The 12,629-nt window shown below is 56.9% G+C and overlaps 1 protein-coding gene across 2 annotated transcripts in view; it reads right to left on the bottom strand.

Moving 5' to 3' along the window:
- The window catches only part of CDH4 (cadherin 4, type 1, R-cadherin (retinal)), a 501,882-nt gene that overhangs the window by 32,330 nt on the left and 456,923 nt on the right, over window positions 1-12,629 (bottom strand). For both annotated transcript variants that reach the window (XM_011992340.1, XM_011992341.1), the window contains exon 7: window positions 11,073-11,210. In XM_011992340.1, coding sequence (XP_011847730.1) covers window positions 11,073-11,210 — 138 coding nt within the window. The remainder of the gene's footprint in view (window positions 1-11,072; window positions 11,211-12,629) is intronic.

Here is a 12,629-nt window from a genome sequence, read left to right as displayed (position 1 = left end):
ACCTCAGGTGATCTGCCCGCCTCGGCCTCCCAAAGTGTTGGGATTACAGGAGTGAGCTACCATGCCTGGCCTTACAGATTTTAAATATGTAGATTAACCTCTGAGGAGCAGGGGCTGTGACTGCTTCGGTTTTCGCTGTAGCTGTCCTACACCCTGGCATAGGGAGTGCCCGGTGCAGGGTGAAATGAATTAATGCATGAATGTGCAAACATAATGAACAAGGCCTGGCACGTGGCACACAAAGTTTCATAAGAGATTTACTTTTTAATTCAATGCTAATACTATGTGTGACTTCTTTTTTTTTTTTTTTTTCTTGAGACAGTCTTGTTCTGTTGCCCAGGCTGGAGTTTAGTGGCATGACCATAGCTCACTGCAGCCTCCAACACCTGGGCTCAAGTGATCCTCCTGCCTCGGCCTCCCAAGTAGCTGGAGCTATAGGCCTGCGCCACCTCTGCTGTGTGTGAGATTTTTAATCAGCTCTCCGAGGCAGGTGGTGATGAGGCACTGACCTCATACTTACGACGTCTGCGATGCTAGACTCTTCCTCCTTCAAATATTCCCAAAATGACACCAATGTAGCCTCTTTGCTTAGGTGAAGTCAGGGCTCGACAACAAGCCCGTGGCCTGAATCTGTCCCTTGCTTGTTTTTGTAAATAAAGTTTTATTGGGACATGGCCACACCCTCTAGCTTGTGTTTTGTCTGTGGTTGTTTTTGTCCTACAATGGCAGCGGTTCGGAGTTGCCATGGAGACCTTCTGGCAGCCAGAGGCAAACATTTACTCTCCAGACCATTCAAGAAAAGGCGTGTCTGCCCCTGTGTCAACGGCAGCTCATTTGCCTGCAAATCCCTGGGAACGTGGGGCCCCGCACGCTCCTCTGTGATCTGCCCTTGCACCCCTGGAACGAGCACAGGAGCGGTTCTGCTGGGTGGTGGCCGCATGCCGCAGGGAATGGCTGGCATTTAGGGCCCTGCCCATAGCCCCCAGGTCTCCGTGGCTGGTGAAGGGCAGAGCGAGGCTGCTCCTCCTCTAATGGAGGCCCCTGGGGTCCTGGTTTCAGAGGCGCAGGCTTGACCTTTTCTGCCTCTGCATTGCTCAACCATTTGTGCTGCCTGACCTGCTCTGAAAACGGCCGTCCGCAACGCATCCATGCCCGCCGGGGACCCGCCTTTCGTGACTTTGGAACTCCAAGGACTGAACACATCATGGTTTGAATTTCCATCAGTTGCTGGAAGCCAGAAGGTGCCCCCGGCTCCAGGCCGCTCCTCAGGTGTGACACGCAGGATGGCGTCTTGGTGATTTGCTGCTGTACTTAATTTCTGTCTGTCCCTCCCACATCCAGTTTCCCGGCAAAAGACTAGTGGCAGTGACTCCATATCTCATAAAGACGAGCCACGGCCGACTGCGAACTTTGCTTCCTCGTCTGACGGACAGTAGTGCCCCTGAGGCCCAGCTTTGTCTCCTGGAAGGCTCAGGACCTCCTTTTGCCTCTTCCCACTGAGCAGGTCTGAATGAGCAGAAACGGGAACTCTGCCGCTGCCCTCGTCACCCCAGCCCCGTGGGCCAGCATAGGATCGACGCTTTCCCCGAGGTGCTGCTTGCTCAGAAGCGTCTGGCTGGCCCTAATGAAGCCTTGGCGTTCCCAGCCACCTGGCGTTGGGTGCTGCTTCTTCCGGCCCGAGCCTGGTGTGGACAACGGCATCCCACTGGAGGGACGTGCCCGAGCCTGGTGTGGACAACGGCATCCAACTGGAGGGACGTGCCCGAGCCTGGGGTGGACAACGGCATCCAACTGGAGGGACGTGCCCGAGCCTGGTGTGGACAAGGACATCTAACTGGAGGGAAGCGCCCGAGCCTGGTGTGGACAACGGCATCCAACTGGAGGGAAGCACCCGAGCCTGGTGCTCATGCCCAGCCGGAGCTCAGCGGATCCATCACTGTGACGAGCACAGCTGAGTGCTGGCCCTGACAGCTCCTGTCCGGCTGGGGTGTGGTCTGCGGCGCCCGCCACGGGGCTGGGAGCCACCTGGGGACACAGCCGGCTGCAGTTCCTCTGTTCTGTGATTGCTTGCATTGGAAAATCAATAGTGTAAACCTACAAACCACAGCTCCTTTGGATGTTACAATGTCATTGCTTTTTGGAATTTAGTTTTCTATTCAGTAAAACAATGATGATTTCTGCTGAGTTCTGAGTTCACAAATCAGAATTGTTGAATCCGTGGCTCTCGTGACCAGAAGGAAGTTGCAGGCGGTTTTTCTTCTTCCTCCTCGTCCTCCTCCTCCTCTTCCCTTTACAGACAGGAGCTTTGGGGGCAGCAGGGGGGTGTGGGGGGGTGGCAGAGCCCGCTTGCCTGAGCCTCTGCTCCCGCCTTGCAGCGCTGCTATGAGGGACAAAAAAGTGCTCCCTGCAACGCCCGCTTGAGGGAAAGAACCAGCCATTTAGCTCAAAATTAACTTGAACCCCCCTTTTGGGCTTTTGGGTCCATAGGCCAGGTTGGCTTTCTCCCTTCCCAGAAAGGACACAGAGGTTGACCCATCTTCTTACCCCGGATTGGAGCACAACTGCAGGCAGCAGCTTGTCTGTGCCAGGGGGAGGGACACAATTGCTATCAATCGTCATTATTAATCATACAACAGCCACAGTGGCCATATTATTGCTGTTCTACTCATTGGGTCTTTCTCTGAGTCAGGTATGCTGCCAAGGGACTGATATCTGGGAACACTCGGTCTTCACACACCCATCAGGCAGGAACAGATGAGGAGACGGAGGCACAGAAGACTCTGCAACTTGCCCAAGGCCAACAACTGGTCAGTGGTGGAGCCAGGCTTGAAGCTGGGGAGTCTGGCCCAGCGCCCACCCCCAGCCCCTGGGTCCCACCTCTCCCATGCAGCTTGGACAGGCGGGTCCAGGGAGGCCTAAGAGACTGGCGGGAGCACTGTGGCTGGGAGGACTGAAGTCTTGACCCCCAGGCCGAGGGACCCCAGGTTTCTGTGTGTCCCGGCCTTAGGGTTGTCCTTCCCAGTCCGTGGCTCCCCCATGTCTCTGGACCGACGTCCTGTTGGTCCCTGCCCCAGGATGGGCCCAGACTTGGACTCTCAGAAGTGCCCCCTCTGCAGCCATCTCTAGGAAGTCGTTCCTGGCGGGAGGAGCAAGGAGGCGGGAGGTGATGTCAGGCGGGCGGGAGCTCCTGGTCCCTGCAGCCGCCACCTCTGTTCTCGGAAAAGCTGGCTCCGATTAATTATTTATGGCCGAGGCTTGCACAGAACACCCAAGCATAATTAAGGGCACTGAGTCCATTCTGATTTTCAGATACCCGACTCTTGTGCTCAGGACTCACGCTGAATTGTAATTTCTCCCCTTCTTCTGTAGAAGTCAGGGACTCACAGGGCTTGGCCAGGGTGGGTGTGCAGCCGGGCGTGAGGGGCCGGGGATCTGTGGGTGAGAGCTGCCCCGGGCCAGCCCAGCCAGTCCCCCTGCCGAGGTTGGCCAGTAGTCTGTCTACCCTGCAGAGCTGGGGCCGCCCTTCCTCCCGGTCAGGAGTGTCACTTCTGAGGAGGGACCGCAGGCCGCATCCTCAGGCGGCTTGGGGCGGGAACTGCCAGAAGGACCTCAAAAACATGAGGGCCACAGACCCACAGACCCCAGGGCTCCTAAGTTCAGCTGACACCCCTGCCTCTGGCAAAACCATTTTTAACCCCTTTGAGAGAAAAATCTGTATTTCCACATCAACTGTGATAACCAGGTACTGGCTGAGCCAGGCACGTCCTAAATGCTGGGGACCCACTCATCCTGCCCTTGGAGAGCCTGTGGGGAAACCAGCACGACTCCCTTCCCTCTTATTTAAAAAATATTTAACCTGATTTTATTCACACTTGCCTTGGGATGGGGAATAGATCATTCACAATGACAAAGTACAAAATATGTCTTATCATGGATGCATTTTAAATGACAACAATAATATACCTTAACAATTTCTACCACCCTCTTTTTTTTTTTTTGAGACAGAGTCACTCTCTCTCCCAGGCTGGAGTGCAGTGGTGTGATCTCGGCTCACTCTAACCTCTGCCTCCCATGTTCAAGCAATTCTCTGCCTTAGCCTCCTGAGTAGCTGGGATTACAGGTGCATGCCATCACACCTGGGTAATTTTTTTTTTTTTTTTTGTATTTTTAGTAGAGATGGGTTTCACATCTTGGCCAGGCTAGTCTTGAAATCCTGACCTCGTGATCCACCTGCCTTGACCTCCCAAAGTGCTGGGATTACAGGCGTGAGCCACCGTACCTGGACCTCCCTCTTTACCATTTGGGGAAACTGCGCTGAGAAGGTTTTGGTGACATTGCTACAAGCCCCTCACCTTTGAAAGGCCAAAACGGACAGGATGCCAGGTCTGTTAAAGCTGGAACCATGTCTGCTCACCACCCATCTCCATGCCCCTGGGATGGGGGCCTGGGGCACCACCCATGGCATTTTTAGAGCAGATTTATGTTGCTGAAGTCTTCAACTTCCACATAGATCAGCAGTGCTCCTGATGACACCTTGAGATGGGATTAATTCTAGGTGGAAAGCGGGGATGAAATCCTGCTGCTTGGCCGGGCGTGGCGGCTCATGCCTGTAATCCCAGCACTTTGGGAGGCCGAGACGGGCGGATCACGAGGTCAGGAGATCGAGACCATCCTGACTAACACGGTGAAACCCCGTCTCTACTAAAAAAACACAAAAAAACTAGCCGGGCGAGGTGGCGGCGCCTGTAGTCCCAGCTACTTGGGAGGCTGAGGCAGGAGAATGGTGGGAACCCGGGAGGCGGAGCTTGCTGTGAGCTGAGATCCGGCCACTGCACTCCAGCCTGGGCGACAGAGTGAGACTCCATCTCAAAAACAAAACAAAACAAAACAGAAAAATAAATCCTGCTGCTCAGAGAGGTCCAGCGATCCAACCTTGGCTACGCAGCTGGCAGGGACCAAGAGGAGGGCTAGTGCTGGGCTTCCTGACGCCAGGGGGTCCTCCCTGTGGGCATGTGTGTGGGTGGGGGGATGGGCTGGAGGAAGGCCTGTGGTGCCAGATCTCCAGGGTCGCCCTGTGCTGGCTGGACCTGTCCCTGAGAACTTCACTGCAGGACCCATGCAGTGGTCCTGCATAGGAGGCCTTGGGGCAGGGTCTGAAGCTTGTGTCCTCTGTGGCCACCAGCTTCTAGCACAGCAGACCCCACGCTCACCTGCTGGAGGCAGTGCTGAGGGCCGAGGGTCCCTGCTCAGCCTCACGTGGGCAGTGCAGCCGTGCTCAGAGCCAGTGAAGGGAAAATAACTTTTAATTAACATTTAGGACTCAGAACTGGATCATGCAAATCCCCTGCATCTCTGTAGCTTCTGCTGATTGTTCTTGATTAGGCTTGGTAAAAATAGCCTGGCGGCATGCGCAGCAGCGTGGCTGGCCCTCGCCATCCTCCTGGCCCCTTTGCCTGCTCCATCCCACGGTGAGGCATGGACAGTGTCCTGGGGCTCCTGCCTGTCACTCATCTTCAGAAGGACACACCAAGGGCCATCCTAACCCCGAGTACTTACAGACACCCCTTCCCCATGACCATGTGACCCAGTCACCTGGAAAAGCCACCCCAGGGTGGAGGGGACCCTCCCTGCCAGGGTCATTCATCCATTGTCCACTCACTAGCACGTCACCTCGCCGGCCTGACCAATGCAGCAGACTGCGGACCCTCTCCCAGCCTGTATTAGACCGGGAGGTGCTGTGGACACTGGCTGAGAAGCACCTAGACATATCTGCGTACTCCTCAAGAGATGCCATTTCCCTGCCCCGTGATCTGGGGCCTGGGACCTGCCTGAGGCCCTCTGGAACCAAGAATGGACAATGGCCCAACTCTGGGAGGTGCATGAGGCTGCAGTAGCCTGTGCTTAGCCATTGGAAAAGCACAGGGATGTGTCTCTCTAATAAATGCCATGGGGACCCTCTGCCCCAGTCCCAGGAGGAGCAGCCCCAGGGTGGTGTGGCCGGTCAGCAGTGGCCGTGAGGGTAGCTCAGTGCCGAGGGCTGCTCAGTGCTGATCAGTGCGGGTGGCTGGTCGGTGCTGGTGGCTTGTCAGTGCTGGTCAGTACTGGTTGCTGGTCATTTTCGGTCAGTGCTGGTAAATGCTGGAGGCTGGTCAGTGCTGGTGGCTGGTCAGTGCTGGTCAGTGCTCATGCTGGTCAGTGCTTGTGGCTGGTCCACTAGGTCTAGAAGGGCCTCTGCCTTGGCTTCCCAGAGTCTCGGGAGGGGGACCAGAGATGAGTGGTAGGGCTTGCAATGGAATGACGGGATTCTCTGAATTTCGGGATTTAGGACCACAGTTCCCCTTGTTTATCTTCTGCCCCCCAACATCTCAGAGAATCAGGTCATCCCCACCTTTTGTTCAAGGGGACACAGAGGCAAGAATTCTCTCCTGCAATGTGCTTCAAGTTGCCTTGAGCCAAATGCAGAATTCCGTTGGGGGCTCAGTGTGACTCCTGGGCTGGCCGTTTTCAGAGGCATGTGCAGGTCAGAGACATCCTGCGGTTCTCCGTCTTCCTTCACAGGGATGCCGGCTCCAAGAAAGGCAGAGACACCTGCTCCACACAATGTGCGTCACCTTCTCCCCTCCCTCCCTGCCATCACTTCCTTCTCTTTCTTGGAGTCAGGGAGGAAGGACAGCTGGGGCTGCCTGGCCAGCTGTGTGGGTGCAGCCCGGCTGCGCTCTTGGGCCTGGACGTTATTATTCTCCAGGGCTCTGGGGTTAGCAGCTGCTTCCCGTATGTCCAGACTCCCCGGGAGCCTGGCCCTGAGCTTTTCCTGCCCGTTGCTCATTGGCCGGAAGAGAGTAAATAGAGACTGAAGCCAAGAGAGAAGGGGGTGTTTTCCAAACCATCTGAACGCCTTCCTGGCCAATTGTATGAGAGCTGTTGCATCCTGGGGCTGCGCCCTGTTAAATGCTCCTCGGGCTCCTGGTTGCCCTGGCTGCTTGCTGCCTGGGACTCACTGCCAGGAGCCTGAGGGCGCGCCTGGAGCATCCCAGCCCTGCCGCAGTGGTGCTGAGCTGGCTTCCTTCGCTGTGATCTGCCATCTTCCCACCAGATGGCGCTGTGTGCTCACGGCCACCCCCGCCTGGTGCAGCTGCGCCCGGGGCCCGGGATGCAGGACGCAGGAGGCCCAGATGCAGGACGGGTGCCGTGGTGAGGGTCTCTGGCCTTGAGTTGCCTTCTCAGCAAGCCGGCCTACCCACAGGGAGGAGCGTCTCCCTCCTGACCCCATCCCTTCCCGTCCTTGCTCCTGACCCCATCCCTTCCCGTCTCCCTCTTAGCCTTCCGCAGCCCAGAGTCCTCATCTGTCATTGCCTCCCTGCCATCACTTCCTTCTCTTTCTTGGAGTCAGGGAGGAAGGACAGCTGGGGCTGCCTGGCCAGCTGTGTGGGTGCAGCCCGGCTGCGCTCTTGGGCCTGGACGTTATTATTCTCCAGGGCTCTGGGGTTAGCAGCTGCTTCCCGTATGTCCAGACTCCCCGGGAGCCTGGCCCTGAGCTTTTCCTGCCCGTTGCTCATTGGCCGGAAGAGAGTAAATAGAGACTGAAGCCAAGAGAGAAGGCCCCAGGGTGGTGTGGCCGGTCAGCAGTGGCCGTGAGGGTAGCTCAGTGCCGAGGGCTGCTCAGTGCTGATCAGTGCGGGTGGCTGGTCGGTGCTGGTGGCTTGTCAGTGCTGGTCAGTACTGGTTGCTGGTCATTTTCGGTCAGTGCTGGTAAATGCTGGAGGCTGGTCAGTGCTGGTGGCTGGTCAGTGCTGGTCAGTGCTCATGCTGGTCAGTGCTTGTGGCTGGTCCACTAGGTCTAGAAGGGCCTCTGCCTTGGCTTCCCAGAGTCTCGGGAGGGGGACCAGAGACGAGTGGTAGGGCTTGCAATGGAATGACGGGATTCTCTGAATTTCGGGATTTAGGACCACAGTTCCCCTTGTTTATGTTGTGGCGTGGCTGGCCCTCGCCATCCTGCTGGCCCCTTTGCCTGCTCCATCCCACGGTGAGGCATGGACAGTGTCCTGGGGCTCCTGCCTGTCACTCATCTTCAGAAGGACACACCAAGGGCCATCCTAACCCCGAGTACTTACAGACACCCCTTCCCCATGACCATGTGACCCAGTCACCTGGAAAAGCCACCCCAGGGTGGAGGGGACCCTCCCTGCCAGGGTCATTCATCCATTGTCCACTCACTAGCACGTCACCTCGCCGGCCTGACCAATGCAGCAGACTGCGGACCCTCTCCCAGCCTGTATTAGACCGGGAGGTGCTGTGGACACTGGCTGAGAAGCACCTAGACATATCTGCGTACTCCTCAAGAGATGCCATTTCCCTGCCCCGTGATCTGGGGCCTGGGACCTGCCTGAGGCCCTCTGGAACCAAGAATGGACAATGGCCCAACTCTGGGAGGTGCATGAGGCTGCAGTAGCCTGTGCTTAGCCATTGGAAAAGCACAGGGATGTGTCTCTCTAATAAATGCCATGGGGACCCTCTGCCCCAGTCCCAGGAGGAGCAGCCCCAGGGTGGTGTGGCCGGTCAGCAGTGGCCGTGAGGGTAGCTCAGTGCCGAGGGCTGCTCAGTGCTGATCAGTGCGGGTGGCTGGTCGGTGCTGGTGGCTTGTCAGTGCTGGTCAGTACTGGTTGCTGGTCATTTTCGGTCAGTGCTGGTAAATGCTGGAGGCTGGTCAGTGCTGGTGGCTGGTCAGTGCTGGTCAGTGCTCATGCTGGTCAGTGCTTGTGGCTGGTCCACTAGGTCTAGAAGGGCCTCTGCCTTGGCTTCCCAGAGTCTCGGGAGGGGGACCAGAGATGAGTGGTAGGGCTTGCAATGGAATGACGGGATTCTCTGAATTTCGGGATTTAGGACCACAGTTCCCCTTGTTTATCTTCTGCCCCCCAACATCTCAGAGAATCAGGTCATCCCCACCTTTTGTTCAAGGGGACACAGAGGCAAGAATTCTCTCCTGCAATGTGCTTCAAGTTGCCTTGAGCCAAATGCAGAATTCCGTTGGGGGCTCAGTGTGACTCCTGGGCTGGCCGTTTTCAGAGGCATGTGCAGGTCAGAGACATCCTGCGGTTCTCCGTCTTCCTTCACAGGGATGCCGGCTCCAAGAAAGGCAGAGACACCTGCTCCACACAATGTGCGTCACCTTCTCCCCTCCCTCCCTGCCATCACTTCCTTCTCTTTCTTGGAGTCAGGGAGGAAGGACAGCTGGGGCTGCCTGGCCAGCTGTGTGGGTGCAGCCCGGCTGCGCTCTTGGGCCTGGACGTTATTATTCTCCAGGGCTCTGGGGTTAGCAGCTGCTTCCCGTATGTCCAGACTCCCCGGGAGCCTGGCCCTGAGCTTTTCCTGCCCGTTGCTCATTGGCCGGAAGAGAGTAAATAGAGACTGAAGCCAAGAGAGAAGGGGGTGTTTTCCAAACCATCTGAAAGCCTTCCTGGCCAATTGTATGAGAGCTGTTGCATCCTGGGGCTGCGCCCTGTTAAATGCTCCTCGGGCTCCTGGTTGCCCTGGCTGCTTGCTGCCTGGGACTCACTGCCAGGAGCCTGAGGGCGCGCCTGGAGCATCCCAGCCCTGCCGCAGTGGTGCTGAGCTGGCTTCCTTCGCTGTGATCTGCCATCTTCCCACCAGATGGCGCTGTGTGCTCACGGCCACCCCCGCCTGGTGCAGCTGCGCCCGGGGCCCGGGATGCAGGACGCAGGAGGCCCAGATGCAGGACGGGTGCCGTGGTGAGGGTCTCTGGCCTTGAGTTGCCTTCTCAGCAAGCCGGCCTACCCACAGGGAGGAGCGTCTCCCTCCTGACCCCATCCCTTCCCGTCCTTGCTCCTGACCCCATCCCTTCCCGTCTCCCTCTTAGCCTTCCGCAGCCCAGAGTCCTCATCTGTCATTGGGTTAGTCGGGGTTGGCTGGGATCAGAGGCTGGCTCTGCACCCTGGCCGCACCCTGGGGCCCAAGGGGCAGCTCCACAGGTGCAGCTGGTGCTGCTGCTGTCATTGCTATCATGTCATTGCTATCATGATTGACACACAGCTCTGTGGGGGCCTAGGCCTGGGGGAGAAGCGGGTGATATGGTTGTAGGGGCAAAGAAAACCCTGAGATCCTGGCATCTCGGGGTCACGGTCACTCTGGGAGCCCTCGCTGACCCTCCCCTCTGCACGTCGCAGCCTGGTGCCTTAAACCTTCCTAGAGGGTTCCCGGGGCTGGGCCACGTGCCTGTGATGTCAGCACTGCTACAGGGGCCCAAAATGACAGCTTGGGGACACAGTGTTGCACCCCACGGACCCAGGGAGTCACCACAGAGGGTCCTGGTTGAAAAGAAGGGCAACAGCCGAGGCTGGGACCTCCCCAGATCGCCGGGCAGCAGGGAAGTGGGGCCATCGAATGTCTGTTGGCGCGGTGGCCTCTGCAGATTTCAAGGGAAGGGCCCCTCCTGGTGGTGCAGCTGCCCTGCTGGAATCCAGAGGAAGCGGGGGCCGCATGCCTTACAGCCCTGTCTCCACCATGTTCCCACCAGACAGAGTTTGGCCCCCTGTGAACTGGGGGCTCAGGACCTCGCAGTGGACTTTCAATAACATTCAGTGAGTGGTCACTCAGGTCCCAAGCAGCCGGTATGGGGTCCAGTCATGACCCCCTTTCTGCCAACAGTGGGCCATAGAGGGTCAGCCAAGTTCCACACACAGGATGGACCCACCATGCCAATGCTCCATCTGGGCATCCCCCAAGAAGGTCCCACACGCACGCCTCCCAAAGTGGCAGTAACATCAGCCCAAACAGTACCAGTTAACTCCTCCAGACATCACAGAGATGCCTCCCAGGTGGCAACCGACCTCCGCCGCAGGTCCCCTCCCTGGCTGAGCCCTGGCCTCTCCCCTACTGCGCACACCAGGAGTGGAGCCACTCCACACAGCAGCCCCTGCTGCCCAGGGCCTTTCTTACATGCTACCTGCCAAGCACCCATCAGACAGAGCTGCAGAGAGAGAGGGAGCTGCGCCGCACGTCAGTGCATTCCTGCCCCGCACAGGCCATGCATCACTGGGCGGTTTCGAGGGACTCACCGTGCTGGCGGTAAATTCTGGCGGGTTGTCATTCACATCTGTCACCGTGATGATGGCTGTGGCTGTGTTTGAGAGGCCATAGTTGAGATTTCCTTCCATGTCTGTGGCCTGAACGATGACTGTGTACTGCTGAACTTTCTGGAAGGGAGACACCAGTTGAGAAAGAACAGAGAATCAGTTTGGGTTTTAATTGACAGGGTACTTATGGAAAGAAATCTGTTCACAGGAACGGAGTTCCTGGAGCCAGTTCTCTTTCATCGGGGGCTATGTGCTGGGCGCAGGGCCTTCTCCAAGCCTCCTGGATGACACTGTCTGTCGGAGTAAGTTTCTCCTCCCCTCGCCATGACTTAAGATGTGGCATGAAGAGGTTTGCTTGTGTTTTCGTCTCTGTGGTCCTGCCATTAATAGGGGTAGATCACGTTTGGTGCCAAGATAGAAGGGAGGAGAACAGGGGAGCCCAGAGGGCGCTGGGGTTGCATTCGGTTTGGAAAACCAAGCAGGGAGTTTGCAAAGCGAGGGATGCCCCACAGATGCGGGTCAGGAGGGACCTCGTTTCTTGAGTGTCTACCTTGTCCAGCTGAACTATGGGTCAGACATTCAAATGGGAAGAAAAGACAAACTCTTTGCCTTCTCTTTGCAGGTGTGGAGATACAAGCATGCTTTCTGCTGGAAAACGCAGTCCTGACAGGGCAGTTTACCGCGCAGGCGCAGGTGTGAGCTTCAAATGGCAAATAAGGCTTGGCGGGATGAGTGCATTTTATTAGGCATTGAAGGAGTCTCATGGCCTTTCTCTGCAGAGCCCTTGCTGGGAGTCCGTCAGTGCCAAAATCCCTGAGCTGGCAGAGGTGGCTTTTCCACACCTCTGTTCTGACCCAGAGACATGAACTTCTGAGGTGACAGCTGAGGACAAGCTTGTGGGCAGCTCCCTGAGGACAAGCTTGTGGGCAGCTCCCGGCTGAGACCACAGCCCGCCTCTCACCAGTACCATTAGGGGAGGGGATTCTGGGGACCAAAGCAAAAAAGGGACCCTGTGAAAAGCTCTCCAAGTGACAAACAACCCTGAGTCTTGCTTCTCTAACAGGTTAAGGGAGAAGACCAGTTCCTAGCAGTGTGATTCAGTGAAACACGCTCAAGTTCCATAAACTGGCACCATAAGGAATTACCAACAGCAGATGGTCACCAATATTTTCTCTTTCCACCCATCATCCATCCATCTCTCCACCCAGCCACGCACCCCCTGATCCACCATCCCTGCATTCACCCATCCATCCATCTATCCATCCACTCACCCACATATCCATCTATCCATCCACTCACTCAACCATCCACTATCCCTATCTGCCCTACATCCATCTATCCATCCACCCACTCACCCATCTACCATCCCTGTATTCACGCACCCATCCACCATCCCTCTATTCATGCACCCATCCACCATCCCTCTATTCACTCACCCATCCATCTATCCATCCACCCACCTACCCATCCACCATCCCTCTACTCATCCGGCAATCCACCTATCCCTCTATTCACCCACCCATCCATCTATCCATCCAC

This window comes from Mandrillus leucophaeus, unplaced genomic scaffold (genome assembly GCF_000951045.1).
Source record: "Mandrillus leucophaeus isolate KB7577 unplaced genomic scaffold, Mleu.le_1.0 Scaffold41, whole genome shotgun sequence".
Taxonomy (NCBI): domain Eukaryota; kingdom Metazoa; phylum Chordata; class Mammalia; order Primates; family Cercopithecidae; genus Mandrillus; species Mandrillus leucophaeus.
This window is presented reverse-complemented; position numbering and strand designations above follow the sequence as displayed.